Below are 15449 nucleotides of genomic sequence, written 5' to 3' on the forward strand. Positions count from 1 at the left end.
AATATGTTTTGAAAATATTTTTAAAGTGAATTTTTATGTTTTTAAGATAAAAAATACATTTTTTTAATGTTTGTTTCTTAATTTTATCTTAAACAGCAAACAAATACTACTTTTAATTTTTTTTCACATAATTATATATATCCCTCCAATAATTGATTCAAAATAACCACAAATTACCGCGCGCCATCATTTCTGCTGGCAGAGGTTCTTCTTATTTTATTTGCTTAAAGAAAAAATTAATAAGAATCAAATCTCTAAGAACAAAGCAGGATGTGATATTCAAGACTGTACAGTAATATTCCATTTCTATTCAAATCTTGACACTAATTTTGACAATTTTCATTTGCTTTCACTGGAGAAACAGGAGAAAAGAGAAAGGAGAAAATATAAAGTAAAAACTAAATTGCATGATGTATTTTGTTCCTCTCTCTATTGCGTGAGACTATTGAGTAATGAAACCCTAGCGTTAATCAAACTCCTAAACACTCTTTGGCCACTAGTTTCAATATCACCAATACACTCCTCCAAGTCTTGCATCCTTTTCAAAACCATCCTCACCTCTTCATATCCCTTCTTTCTCAATCCCCACAACCTCTCAACACCAATTTCTTGAAATTCTTGGATTCCTTCTCCAATCTTAATCTTCTTTTCCTTCTTCGGCAACCTCAGTCCAATCCAGGACGATTTTCTTGACTTAAATGACAATGAGATTCCATTAAAAAGCGCAACCGAAACCAACATGCTGACTTCGATAACATCTATAATAACACCAACCAACTCAGCATCTGCAACAGAGAGGCCTGAATCCAATCCCGGAAACTGGCATCGTGCGATGCATCGAACTGTGGAAACGAGTTTATCCATTTCTTTAGCCATTTTCTTGCGAGACTTGATGCATAAAGCAATCTTTGAGTCATCTTTCTTCCTTATAGCCACCTGGGCAGCACGTTGATCGTCTTTAACTGACAAAACTAATGTTTGGAAGATTCCATAAACATCGACGAAGCGAAGAAAGTCTTCAAGAATCTTCTCCGCCCATGTAGGCTGTCGACGAAGAGATTCTTGTGTTTGAGGTAGCTGAAGGATATCGTCTAAACAATCTTGAACGTCCTTAAGACGACTTAAGCCATCACAAAGCCAAGCAGAAGTTCGGTTTTCGAGCTTCGATGACCAAGTCTTGAGCTCGTCGATCTCATTTTGGAGCTGGGAAATCAAGGGGTGTGATCTGCATGGAAGACTGATGGATCTATTGTGGTAAGAGATGGGTGGTTTTGATGGAGTGCGGCTAGGAATTTTGTTAGGAAATGAAAGAGAGCGCTTGAATACGCCGGGCGCCATCTTGAGGTGGTAGTGGATATATTTTGGTGATGCCTTTATGCTTCTGGATTTTGGAGTTGCAGTGTTTTTCTGTTGTGAGAAGGAAAGGAAGGAGAAGAGGAGTATATAAAGGGAAGACATGGACAACTAAGGTGCACGAGGGGGTTAAGGATGAAGGGGAACTGGATCCGCGAATAAATCCAGCTGTTCATTTAGTTTTAGTTTTAACCAAGTGGGTTTGCAAAACGAGGTGGTGGTTTCCATTTCAACTGGAGAGGAGACACAAGCGGTTTTGACATGCTGTCTTTCTTTGGAATATTGTAGCCCAACTTTCATGTCTTCCTTTGCTCCAAGTCTTTCTTTCCCATATGGGAAGGATTTATTACGAGGTTAATCATTAGAATTCTTAAGAAATTAGTCACATGGGACTAATAAATTAATTAAGTGTGTTTAGTAATATGGTAGCAGTTGTTTTTTAAAGTGTTTTTCGCTGCTCGGGAATACATCTAAATAATATTTTTTATTTTTAAAAAATTATTTTTGACATTAATATATTAAAACAATTCAAAAAAATAAAATTTAAAAAAAACACGATTTTAACTGCGTTCCGAAACAATATTTTATTTATAACCCACGACGTTATCGTAATCGAAGTCTTTTATGTTTGAATTTGGAGAAAAACATAAAGATTTGTTTTTATAATTCATGCACTGACTCTATGAGGTTGAATGATTTTTCATCACCTAGGGTTTGTTTGGTTTTTGCAGTGCATTGCATGGTCCGCCTGAAAACAATTACCTGCTCTTAGTAACTCTCGTATATGTGAATTAAAAAGATATATAAAATATCATATAAGATGTGTTTTAATTAATTTTACCTTTAAACCACCAATTAATTAATTTACTCTAGAACCTAGCTAGGATTAATCTAATGATGATAAGACTATAAAATTAATTAAAACTAATGATGAAACTTTACATGCAAATATGGCAGAGGGTGAATTACAGAGCTTAAAGGCAACAGCAGTCATGGAATTAGGCTGGAATATCACCATGTGGGGGTTAGAGAAAAAACATATGGGTTTTGATGATATATATGAAACAATTCGAAGTAGTCCTGTTCATGCCATCTAATAATGTACGTACACTTGCATAAATTCGTTGCAATCTTAATCCTATCAAGTCCCTTGTTTCTCCACCTAACTAATCATATATACAACACACAGGAAAGTTTTTGCTGCCACTTGTAAATAGGACCAGCACCACACCAACTCTCAATAATAAAAAGATTTCTTCTAATTTTACTGTCATTTATTAGTTTCTTAATTAACTTTTAAGATAAATAATCAATTTCAAGAATTAAATTCTGATATATATATATATATATATATATATATATATATATAGAAATTCGGGTCGACACACTCAATCTACTTCGATGAAAATTAAATAAACCTTAAACAAACATTATAAATTAATTTAAAATTTGAACTCGGTGGATCGAAAGATAGAACATGTATCTTTACATATTGAAAAAAAGTCAGATTGATGCATCTTTCGGATCCAATAATAGTCAATTAGCCACCTTTAAAGGCTTGGAAAAGGTACCTTTTTTTGACAGTTCATCGTTCCGCACTCTCTTTTTTTGGTGATGCAGTATTTCATATGGAAAAAGAAAAAAAAAAATTATTTCGTGCGACAATAAATATTGGTTCGATTTGTTTTATTAATCTTCTAGTTCATACCTTTTTTCTTACGAGATATGCTCGAATCTCCCCTCACTATATATGCTCGAATTTCCCTCATTTTCTCATTGTAGGTCATGCAATTTGTTTAATTATGCAAATGTACGTACTCATTAACTCACAAATAATACGCAACACATATACAAGTGTGAGAACTTGGTTTAAGATCGACAAAAAAGAAATCTTATATTCAAGTTTTTTGTAGTTTTTTTTTTTAAATAAAGAAAATATGAGAATATGCATTTCTATCCCAACTTCCTTTATATATATAACCAAACACTAATTAAAAAAATCGGCGTGACTCGATATAGTAGTCAACATGAAATCATGGAAGCTTAAAAAGCTGTGGTTTGAATGAAAAATCTAGAAAAATGATGGCTAGACAGAAAATGTGTTGATCGTAATTGTTTAATGTTGGTAAGAATTAAATATAATTAAATCCAAGGAATGCATGTCCTATCCAATACAACTACTGCCTGGAGCTGTTTGCCAACTCCCAAGAGTTGTGGATTTATGACTGGTTTAGAACCATCAGCTCCCCCTCTCTCTACACCAGACAAAAGCCTTGGCTGGCACCAAGTAATTGGCTTATACAGCATGGATTAAGAGATGAGATCATGGCATGCCTACTTCTGGCCAGCAATTGACCATTCTTCTTCGTGGCACACAGAGAGCTTGTATTAATTATACGACCAATAAGACTGAGTAAACGTTGATTAATATGATCCATATGCGTGCATTGATTCCAGAAATTATAGTTAGTCATTGCATTTGGAGGATTGGACTCCACCCAAACCTATGGAAGTTGAAAGCTCACTTGCAAAAAATTATACCTAAAAGTCTAGCTAGAGTCCTCTAATGTCAACCATGTTAATTATTAGTTTAACAAACGTTAGAACTGAACATCCAAGGCTCCAACCTGACCACGTTGTGTTCTGATCAGAGGGTCACTCTCTTATTAAAACCAAAATATTCGATCAATTAACTAAAATCCACCATTGTTGGACTTACGAGACACTGAGAGAACTTAGACCAGACATGACAGATAAGCTTGGAAGAACTTATCCTCGAACCCTTCTGCCTCTTACGTCCTGGGTTATGCTAGGAGATAAGATTTTAATTATAACTCACGAGATTCGTTTGCAAAACGGTGGTAGTATGTATGAAGCTTAGCGGCCCAAGGGGTTTTTTTTTCATAAAAAAGAGAGTGTTAATTAGGAGTTCGTACGTGTTTTTGTCAATGATGGGTGTATAATATAGTCTTACTTTAGTGTCGAGTCATCCCATGTGGAGATGATTAGAAGGCATCTTCACTGAAAACTTGAAGGGAAAAAAAAGAGACAAGGTTCCACGTTTTAATCATTTAGCCTTCTTTTATATATATACACACACACACACACACACACACACACACACATAACATTCGTAGTTAGATACCATTTAGTTATTGTTAGGATAAATAAGAGATAAAAGAAACTGAAAATAAAAACATAAAAATAAATATTTTTATGATGTACTTTTAAAATAAGAAGTATAAAAAGAACATATTTATAAACATCTTGTTTTTTGTTTTTTATTCCGGGATAATAACCAAATATTATCTTATTGTCTCGAGTCAAAATAGATGAAGATAGTTTATGACAGTTCTTCTTTTAAAAAAAAACCATAAATTCATTCTAAAATTTAAAAAAAGATTTATTTTTATATTTTTATCTTTATCCTTTTAACTAAATATTTTTTTTGACATGAGAGGACTCTTGGTAGGCTTTTAGGTAAGCTTTTAGGTATAATTTTTAGTTAAATATTAATGATAATGTGTGTTCACACCCGCACATGATATCTCTTCAAAAGGTATTGCTCTACGAAACCACATAGTAGGTTTCATCCTTTTAAAATGACCCTCTTGAAAAAAAAATGTTTTTTGTGCTTATAAGCGACTAAAACCCTAGTCTCTTAGATGATATTGGATTGGTTGTATCATCATAACTCCCCAAACAAGGAGTTTGGGTAGTCACGTATGGTTGATGTCCCCACAAATAGCTTCAATAATAATGTGTGCATACACTCGTACATGGTAAGTCTCATAAGATATATTACCCCACTAGAACTACATACTGGATTTTATCATTTTAAAAAATACCTCTTGGGGAAATATATACATTTTATACTTATAAACAACTAAAATATTATCTTCTAATCGATATGAAATTAATGACATCATCAATTTCTATCCTTTTATATATAAAAAATTAATTACTTAACCTAATCAAACTCTATCTCGAAGATGCACTCCTCAACTAACAACCTTTCTTCGAGTTATAAAAAATAAAAAATGTATTTTATCCTAATGCATAATTAATTTGTTTAGTACAAGTTTGGGGAAAAATAATTTTAATATGTAAAAATATTCTAAAATTACCACTTAATTTTTTATTTTATTTTAAAAAGAAGGCTCGTCCTTGCTTGGATTCTTCAGCACACTTTATTTGATGAAATGAAAATTTGTAAATATATGGTGCTTAATAAAGGACTTGCTTAATTAGATTTGTGGGGTGGGGAGGTGATGCCTTATCTGCTCCACCTAACCCTACGAAAAAGAAGCCCATTTAATAAAACCCTATAGACAGATGACAAGTTTACAGCCTGCCCCAACATCTCCCAAGTTTTTTCTCTATTTTTTGCATCCTTTTATACAACAAAACGACGGTTATAAAATCCAGTTCGGTTTATGATTTATCCCAGAATCAGGTTATAATTTTAATTAATTCAAAACAATATTATTATAATATTTTTTATTAAAAAAAAGTTGAAATAATTATTTTTTAAACAAAAATTATATCAAATTGAATCTTATAAGAGTTTTTGACCGTATTAATAAATAATGAGTTGATATATCGGGTTTGTGAAATTTCATTTTTTAATTTTTTTATATATTTAGATTGTTTTAATGTGTTAAAAATAAATTTTAAAAAAATTATTTTAATAAGTTTTTAATTAGACGAGTGCATTATTAATTTTCTATAATTCTTGCGCTTGTCATCTAAGAGCATACAAAAAAAAATCACGAGATTGCACCAGTTAAATATTTTTTTCACGCGAAGGTTGATTTTGCAGTATAATATGAATAATTAATTCTGGATCGTGTATTTTTAGATGCTCAAAAGAAATTTTATATTTACTAATTAGCGTGAAAAAATATTGATGTATTTTATTATTATTTTATTAATGATTCTTTGATACGTAGATTTAATTTACTAGAACTTGGTTTTTTTAAAATAATAATAATAATAATAAATCTTAATTTACTGCCTGTAATTGGACTCCCTTGCCGTAGGCCATTTGCAAGCGAGGGCTTCGCCCTGCTAATTGTTGGAAACATTCGCTAGCCCATCTTCTCGCCTAATTTTCACAAGCTCCACACATTAACTTTCTGGTCAATTTGTCGATATTTGGGAAATATCGACACCTTCGTATAATGATCATTCATGGAAGAGAAAGTAAATCTTTTGATTCTAAATCACCTTCTTCAATGGAAAGTGATTAATGCTATTTGTATTTTACTGATCCTTTTATCCTAATCTAAACATATCCCATGAAGATTTTATCTTTGCTTAACAAAAAATCTTCATTTTCAGTCGGTTCAAAGATCTATAAATACCTATGTGATCCAAAACCCTAGCACATCTTGCAGCAATACCCTTTGTTCCATTCTCAATGGCTTCAAATCTCAACTCAAACATGGTCAGACTACAGTTTACTTGTTCATACTTTTCATTTCTATGTATTATCAATCTTGTTTTGCTTCTTATATATACAATGGCGGAGGTACGGGGGCTGGCAGTGACCCCGGTCCTTGCAAAGAAAATTTTTTTCAACCCCTCCCTTGAAATTTTAACCCCTTTTAGAATAAGTCTTTTAATTTGGCCCTCCTTATATATATATGATCCATATTCCTTTGCAATCTTGTGGTTTGAAAGTCGACACCAGAGGGATTGGCACAAGACATTGACTAAAGTATTGAAAAGAATCAAAGGTGATTAATCAAGTAATTTCTCTATCAATCATTATCGGATTGATTGTATATCAATCTACCATCATGTCTGTTTCAGGGGTCACTTACTCTATAGATGCTGAACAGGGAATGACATAATCAACGGTAGAGTGGATCTGAACAAGTTGCTTAGAAAGTTATCAAAGGGAGGAAAACATGCAGACATCTGTTGGGTAGAGACTGGAAATTACCAAAATGGCAACCAGTATCATCTCCGAGCTGATTATCATCAACCAGTGTCAGGATTTCAGCAAGGCTATCACCCAGGATATGCTACGACCACTTACTATATATCCACAGAGACCTCTCTCTCTCTCTCTCTCTCTCTCTCTCTCTATATATATATATATATATATATATATATATATATATATATATATATATATTAACATGAGTGTCTGGATCAGCTTGCGCACATCTCGACTAATCTCATGGATCCTGAAGTTAACGACCATGTAAGTCCCCAGTGGTCCTGAGGTTTGTGGGACTCGAACTAATAACCTCTAGAAGACAAATTTAAGACCTACACCCCCCAAAATTGAATTATATATTTATTTAAGAGTTTGGTTGTGAACTTATTTAAAATTTATGGACTATTTCATACTTACATAAACCATAATTAATCTGGGTCAATAGTAAATTTGAGAGATGAATTTTCAGATTTCTTTCTTTATATTCCTAATTGTTTTGATATTTTTCTTTCTTTCTAGCTTAGACCAGTTTAACTATTACTTAAATAATTTTTTAACTTATTTACAAAACATACTTGATACTACACATTTAAGATTTATACGATCAGGGTTTTTGTAATTTAGAATTTGAGAAATACTAGTTTTTTGGAATTTTGCGTATAGAGTTATAAATTATATCTAATTAATGGGTAATTGACTCTCCAAATTATAAAACTATGAACACAAGGCTGTTACATTGTTAACTGGAAAACATTAAGTATTAGATTTGGTAGATTTTGTTGTTTAAAAATCATATAATAAATATAGATATTATCTTAACTATTGATTTTCAAAGTGTTTTTTATTTAAAAATATATTAAAATAATAATTTTTTTATTTTTAAAATTTTATTTTTAATATAATCACATCAAAACAATCTAAAAACATATAAAAATTAAAAAGAAATTAAAAAGAAATTATTTTTTTCTTTTAAATCACCCCATAATGTTTTTTTTTCCCCGTTCAATGATATGTCAAGTGCCAAAATGGCTTTGTGCGCGTGCGATTGCTCACCTACCTTTCCTTCAAATATCCAATGCATAGTGCAATTCTAGAACACTCTGAAACCATTAGCTATGGTCTATACAGAAAGGTAGATCAATAGATCATCATTATCACCTTTTTCTTTGCCCCACACATAATTAATCTACTTAATGGGTGCTTTATGTAAATTAATTTCCGGCATTTTGCGTGATGATGATGATGCTGCTTGAGAAATTAACTTCGACCAGTCTAACCTTGATTACGTGATGTTTAACATTGTTTTCTGTTTTTTAAAAAATATATATTTTTAGCTTAAAAAATATTAAATTAATATTTTTTATAGTATATTACAATAATTTTGATATGTTGATATAGTATATTTTTTTACATTATCGTGTTTTATTTTGATGAATTTAGTTTTGAAAACGCAGGGCTGCGCCCGGAGCACGAAGGGAGGTAGCACTAGACCAGTCATCACCTTTAATTACCTTTATTAGTTTGGATTGGTGAACTGTTCTCGCCGGAAAACTCAAAGCACAACACCCACGACCACCAGAAAACTCAATAACACCACACCATATAATGATAAAACTATTCCTGCGGTCCTGTGATTAGAACCTTGATGAACAATAAACAATCACTACAGGATTATGATCCAATATACTCGAATTAAAAGAAAATTCCCTCCACCTAGAATCCCCCGAACACCCTCCTATTTCCTTTCTTTTTACAAGAAATTAACCTCCAAAAAAAAAATTCAAAATCAAGAATATGACTCTAATTCTCTCCAAGTCCTAATCTACATATCTCCTCCACTGGAGGAGTATCCCACATGGAAGCCCTTTTCTTCATTTCATTAAAATCAACAGCACATTGCTTCGTGTTCAGACCCCGAATCCTCTTCCTTTCAGAGGCAAACTCCTTCCCTGCATCTCTATCGAAAATCTTTTCCCACCCTGCCTCCAAATCACCATGGGCATCACATAACTTAAGCGTCCCATTTTCCCAGTTAGTCCAGCTCCAATCTTTATAAAGCCATGTCATGATATCACCGACACAAGTCCCTTCACAAACTGGCTTACATGGCCTGCATTTCGCACCACTTAGCGGGCCTGGACTTGACAATGCAGCCACCGGCACCCCAAAACGGCTCGGAGGAAAATCATATTTCCGATCCGAAACAATGCAAAAGGGTAATCTTCTAGTATCAAAAGGCACACCTTGTGTGGTAAGCTGGGCCTTGAAAGCAGTTTCCGAGTTGAGTTGATGAAATCCGGCCGCGTCAAGTTGGGGAACTAAAGAAAGACGGGAAAGGGCCACCGCTGAAGTGTTGAGATCACCAATGCCAAGCCGGTCATTAAGGCCACCATAAGAGGACCCTGGTGGAACCAGGTAGTGACCTGGGATGAAATTTTCGGGACCCAACGGGGCATTCCAGTACCCGTCAACACGCGTACGAACTATCCAATCATACTTGAACCCCTTCAGGTTCTGGTATTCCTGGATCATTGTCAGACATCCTTCCACTAAGTTGAAGTACTGGAGTAGGCCCTGAAAGAATTAAAAGCAACAACACACACATGAATTCACCTTCATCGTCTTGTTCATTATAAATACCAAGACAACAAGTAGTGCTTATCAGGTGGAAGTGGGGTCAACCGGAATCACTGGAGCGTGATGGCACTTCCGAACACGACATTTTCAATGCTTGAGTGTGGTCCCATAAAATAAAATAAGTTAATGGTAAATTTTCAGTGAGATAAAAAAGTAAAGGTGGCTGCACGTAGAATTAATTATGGACGTGATGGGATCGAGGTTTATACTATCTAAACATGTGTGTGTTTCGATACTTGAAATTTGGATTGCATAGCCATTGTAAAGCTAATTATCCAAAGTTCAAACAGAGCTGCGCATCCATTCCATTCCGTTTTTTATCTGAACTTGGACTATCACATAACCTAATGCTTCTTTAGAACATAGTCGTCGATTTCAGATTCGTTTGGGAAAGTTGTGGCTTTTAGTTATGGCCATGGCTTCTCAAAAACCACAAATTTGTAGCTCCTGAAAATAATTACAAGTCATGCGCGAAATGGACTCTAATATTAGCTTTTTTTAGCACTTCCAAACACTTTAGAATTTTGCTTTTGGATGAAAAAAGCTAAAAAAAAAGAGGGCAAAAGCTGCTGACAGCACTTAAATAATGTTTGTTATTTTATTTTTAAAAATTTTATTTTTAAATAAAATATAAAAAGAAGATATTTTTTTTATAAAAAAAAAGCAAAATGTCACCGCAAAAACAAGACCCTTGATGATACAACAAATTCAAAACACTAACCATCAAATTGAATTCGAAATATCCAAAATCCCCAATTTATTCAAACCCAACCTCAGCAGGCCGTCCTTGTAAATTTGTGTCTTTGCTTAAAATTCCAGCAAGAACAACAGCCCAAAGGTTATCTTAAAAGGCACGAATAATTATTATAAAAAGGTGTAACAAAAATAAAAAGAAGAGAATAATAGTAACATTGTTTTATTTATTTAAGGAAATGCCTACTGTTAGTGATGAGTGAATCCATGAAAATTCTCACAGCTTTATCAGAAATTTGAACCCTCATGGCGCATCTTTTCTTTAGGAGAAAACAAAAGAGGAGACCACATTATTCTCTAAAAAGTTATCAAATCGTAATTTACCATAAAAAAAATCATTAAGATTAGATTAAATCAGGTAAACATCCAATTGCTGAAAAAATATATATTAAACCTTAAGAAAAACATTGTAGTGAAGGCAAAAGGGGAACAAACCTGGATGCCATTAGGAGAATTAGCAGCTGTAAGGACACGGAGCTGAGGCAAGGTCTCGGGCAGAGGTTGAGGAATGATAATCCGGACAGAGGCGAGCCTTGGCACAGTTTTCAAGATAGTGAATTTGAAAGCATTGTTGTCAAAATTGCTGTGTAAAAAAAGGTCTGAATTTGGATACACTTGTAAAATATTCTTCACAATCGAGGGTCCAGTCAGTTCAAACCTCCTGGCCCCACCAACTAAACACACGGCCATTCTCGACCGATCCAGCTCATCTTTCCACTGAGTCGAGTCACTCGGATTCCCAGGCGGCGAACTAGGGTGAGCAGTTGATGAAAGATTTGTTGTTGGGGAGGTGGAGGGGAGTGTAATCAGGGTGGTTTTGTTGAAGAAACGGGAAGCGAGAGGGGAAAGGGTGGAAAAAGGGTTGATGGGTGTTAAGGAGATAGAGAAGAAAAGGAGGAGAGAGAGAGGAGGGATGATCAAGAGGAGAGGTTTCCAATCTAGATCAGAGAACCATCTTGAGATTATGGGAGGTAAGGTCATTTTTTTGGGGGGTTGGTTCAGCATGTCATGTAGGTGAAGAAGAAGAAGAATAAGTGTTGGATCTTGGTTTTGGCTGCACCCATGAAGAGGGAAATTGCTGAAAATCTTGAAGGAAAGTGAGGGCTTTTTGCTCTGGTTTGGTTATGGTGTGGCCTTTTTGGTTTGGTGGAAAGGTAGAAGATGATGATGATGATACATGGGATTTTTGGTGTCAGGAATGTAGAATTTTTTTTTTTTTTGCTTGATCATGTGAAATTGGACCGTGCTTAATTGAGCTGTTTCTTGCTTAAATTTCAAGTTTGTGGCCATAATCATGCCATAATTAATTAAATTAAATTAAATTAATTTGTAATATAGTTTGGTAACGATGGATGCCTGAGGTTCTGGTTGGGGTGGTGAGTGGATTCATTACCAGATGTACAATATTTTTCGCTGTTAGGAACACCATCAACCCAATTCATGACAGCCTTTATTATAATAATAATTAAAAAAAAAAAACAAGGAGATACGAAAACTGATAATTTAATTATTCATCCGTAATTAATATATGTCTTTAACAGTTTAGTAGTTACTGGTTTCTAGGAGTTTGCTGGCGTTCCGATCAAATTTCTTTTAGATTTAATAAAAAAACATTACATTTTTAGAAAATTATTTAATATTATTATTAAATATATATTAATTTTAAAATATCTTGACAACATTATTTGTTTAGTTTGAGTTTAAAATCAAATATTATATAAGTTTTTCTAATATTATCCTGAGATTTGATTTAAAACTTGTATTGGTTTGGAGTTTAATTAGATCTCTTGTTAACATGGGATTTGATTTAAATTGAGTTTTATATTAAATTAGGATAAAATTTGATTTAATTAAACTCAATTAACTTCATCAAAACCTGAGTGAGAGATAGTTTGATATTTAAAAAAAAATTATTTTAATCTTAATAAAAAAATAAAATATTATTAATTTAAATTGAACCGATTTAGACGATGCTGACCCATCCAATACATAATCAAAGCCTTGAATCAGATGACGTGTGAATCTGGGTTTTATAGCTATGAATTTTAAACCTAAATGATTAGCGTTATGAGAGATTGCTAGGACATGGAACATGGGATTTGTACCTAACTTGGTTGCACGTCTGACATGTGTATTCATGTTGGACTTAATAGCTTACAAAATCACCCTTAATTCATTTATAATTTACAGAATAACTTATCTATCATTTTAAATGTTTAAATCTGAATAATTATGCGTGATGTAGAGCATAGAAATGAATTTATATTCATGTAATACAGCGCGGTTCGAGCATGGTTCTCTCGTTCACTCGTTACGATGCGTGAATAAACCACTGCTTAGGAAAAAATAATATGGCATTTTATTTTATTTTATTTTTGTCTGGTCAAGACTCATGCTCGCAGGCATCTAGACATGTACCGTACAGCTGTACAAGATGTGTGATATTTCGCCTTTCACAGTGCCTCTGCTAGCTTTCGCCCCGCCCAATATTCTTGAAATAAAAAAAAACAGAGGATGCAAAATTGAGACCAAGCACTTTAATTTTTAATTTTTGAGATCTTGTATTATTCTAGGAATGAACAGCAAGTAATTTACATCACTGAATCAATCTGTACGGGCTCTTTAATTAGAAAACCAACCTTGTAATAGATATTAAATTCAATCCAGTTTAGCAGGTGAATTGAAAGCCTAATTAAAGTTAGATTTCACTTGAATCATTTAGATATTAATCTGATTAAACTTGAATAACTCAACAAGTTGATCCATGTCTTGATCTATTCAGCCGAACACAAATATAATATGATCAAATTAACTCAAAATAATCAATTCAGAACGACTTAATAACCTCAAATTAACCCAGTAATCTAGTGGCTCAAATCTTATATTTGGTCAAACTCCCAACTGGCTTTTAATGTTGCATCTAACATCGCACTGATCTTTAAAAATTAGAAGAAGAAAAATTAACAAATATATAACATCTTGTTCTTATAAACAAAAGGACTTGTTTATGGAGTCGTCACTTAATATTATAGTCACCAAAAACTATAATTAGTCTTCAGATATTCTATGGTACAAGTTTGTTTACGTTAAAGGGAGGATATCATCACATCTAAAACATCATACCTAAGATAAGTTGCATTATTGATTTTGTCTTAACTTACTAATGATTTGTTATATCATGGTTTGCCTATAGTATTTATAACTCTGACATTAATAAATATCGGGTTAATATTCCTGATTTTAGCGTTGGTAAATATCATGATTAATATTTTTTACTCTAACATCAATAAATACCGGGATTAATATTTCTAACCTTAGTGTAAGTAAATATCAAAAGTCAATATTCATCATCAATCCACTTACATAAAACAATATTGGGTTAAGTTCTAAAATAGACATTAAACTAAAGAATAGCAAAAATAAACATTGAACCCACAAAAGAAGGCTTTGGCTTTTTATTCTAATATCTTATCAATATTTATTTTAAAAAGTTCTTTTATATACAAAGAGCTTTGGTGAGTCATCTTATCTGTATTATGTTTTTAATAAATTTAATAAACTTGTTATCAATCATAAAAATACATGCAAATAAAAAAAAATATTTTTTATTCCAATGCCAAAAACAAAAATATATATTTTTTATGTTAAAACACAAATGATTTTTTTTTATGCTAGACATAATTTTTTAAAAAATAAATAAATTATGCAAAAGACATTTTCAGGCTTTTGTTTTTTTCCATGGCCATAATGCAAATTTTTCAATGGTTAACACACCCACACCATCATTTTCACTAATTCACTCACACGCTTACAATTATCCATATACAACTTGCACAATAACAAACACAAAATTATCCAAAATTCAGATAACACCTTCTGGAAAGATTCTGAAGGGTCAAGATGAGCTACTGGAATTTAATGAGACTATTGAAACAGTATTGGCGGCTGGTGGCGAGTGAATCGATGCTCTAGCAGCTAGAGAAGATGACGGTTGGCTGGATCGGGCTGCTCTCCTTCTCCTTGTCACTCCTTCACCACGGTTGGGCCGATTTTGTTTCTTCCTTTCTAGATGCCGTCGTGTCTGTTGATGTTGGGACTGTTTAACAGTGCAGGAAGACTGAGTAGAGACTGTTATGGGTCAGTTTAAGTTGCTGGTTCTAATCACCGGTGGTGACTGTGGTGGTGAAGGAGTGAACGGCGTGGATATTAAAGAAAGGAGCTACAGGCCATGAAGAAAGCTAACTGCGGTGACTGTTGCGGAGGTCTTGGTTGAGATCAGTTGAGAGGAGGCTGGTGATGGGCTGTTGAAGAAGATGGTGGAAACCTAGAGGAAGAAGAAGCTACTATTGTGTCTTGACCACCATGGAGGTGGAGAGCTGATGGCTTAATGATGGCAGAAGAGAGAGAGAGGGACGGAAATTCCTTTATTGTTGGTGGGTGTTATGGTAACAACGATGAAGATGAAGGGGTGCAGTCTCGTAGTTGAGCAAAGATTGAAATAAAGGTGGTGAAGGGGAGAAAGGCTTGCTCGAATTTTAAAAATCAAATTTGAAAATAAATTTATTTATAGTTTGTTTAAACAAAAACACACTATAGTCCATAATTCTTCTATAAATGATCAAATTGCACCCTCAATCAAAAATCAGAACAGGTTAAGATTGAATTATAACACTTACATTTATGGTACGAAGTCTAATGATCTCCCGATATCCAAAGCTCTCTCCTCATTTTTCATGTAAATATTATTTAACCCATG

The 15449-nt window shown here is 33.4% G+C and overlaps 2 protein-coding genes across 2 annotated transcripts; both read right to left on the reverse strand.

Annotated features, from left to right (window-relative positions):
- Positions 1–429: 429 nt before the first annotated feature.
- LOC7494683 (uncharacterized) lies at positions 430–1338 on the reverse strand. Its single transcript, XM_002307741.3, has one exon. The coding sequence runs from the start codon at positions 1336–1338 to the stop codon at positions 430–432; it is 909 nt and encodes a 302-aa protein (XP_002307777.2).
- Positions 1339–8906: 7568 nt separating this feature from the next.
- LOC7494684 (uncharacterized) lies at positions 8907–12048 on the reverse strand. The gene is made up of 2 exons (XM_002307742.4): positions 11129–12048; positions 8907–9877 (listed from the first exon to the last, which is right to left on the reverse strand). Exons 1-2 carry the CDS (start codon positions 11696–11698, stop codon positions 9104–9106), a joined length of 1344 nt encoding a protein of 447 aa, XP_002307778.4. The 5' UTR covers positions 11699–12048; the 3' UTR covers positions 8907–9103.
- Between the last annotated feature and the right edge of the window lie 3401 nt (positions 12049–15449).

This window comes from Populus trichocarpa, chromosome 5 (genome assembly GCF_000002775.5).
Source record: "Populus trichocarpa isolate Nisqually-1 chromosome 5, P.trichocarpa_v4.1, whole genome shotgun sequence".
In the NCBI taxonomy this organism is placed as follows: domain Eukaryota; kingdom Viridiplantae; phylum Streptophyta; class Magnoliopsida; order Malpighiales; family Salicaceae; genus Populus; species Populus trichocarpa.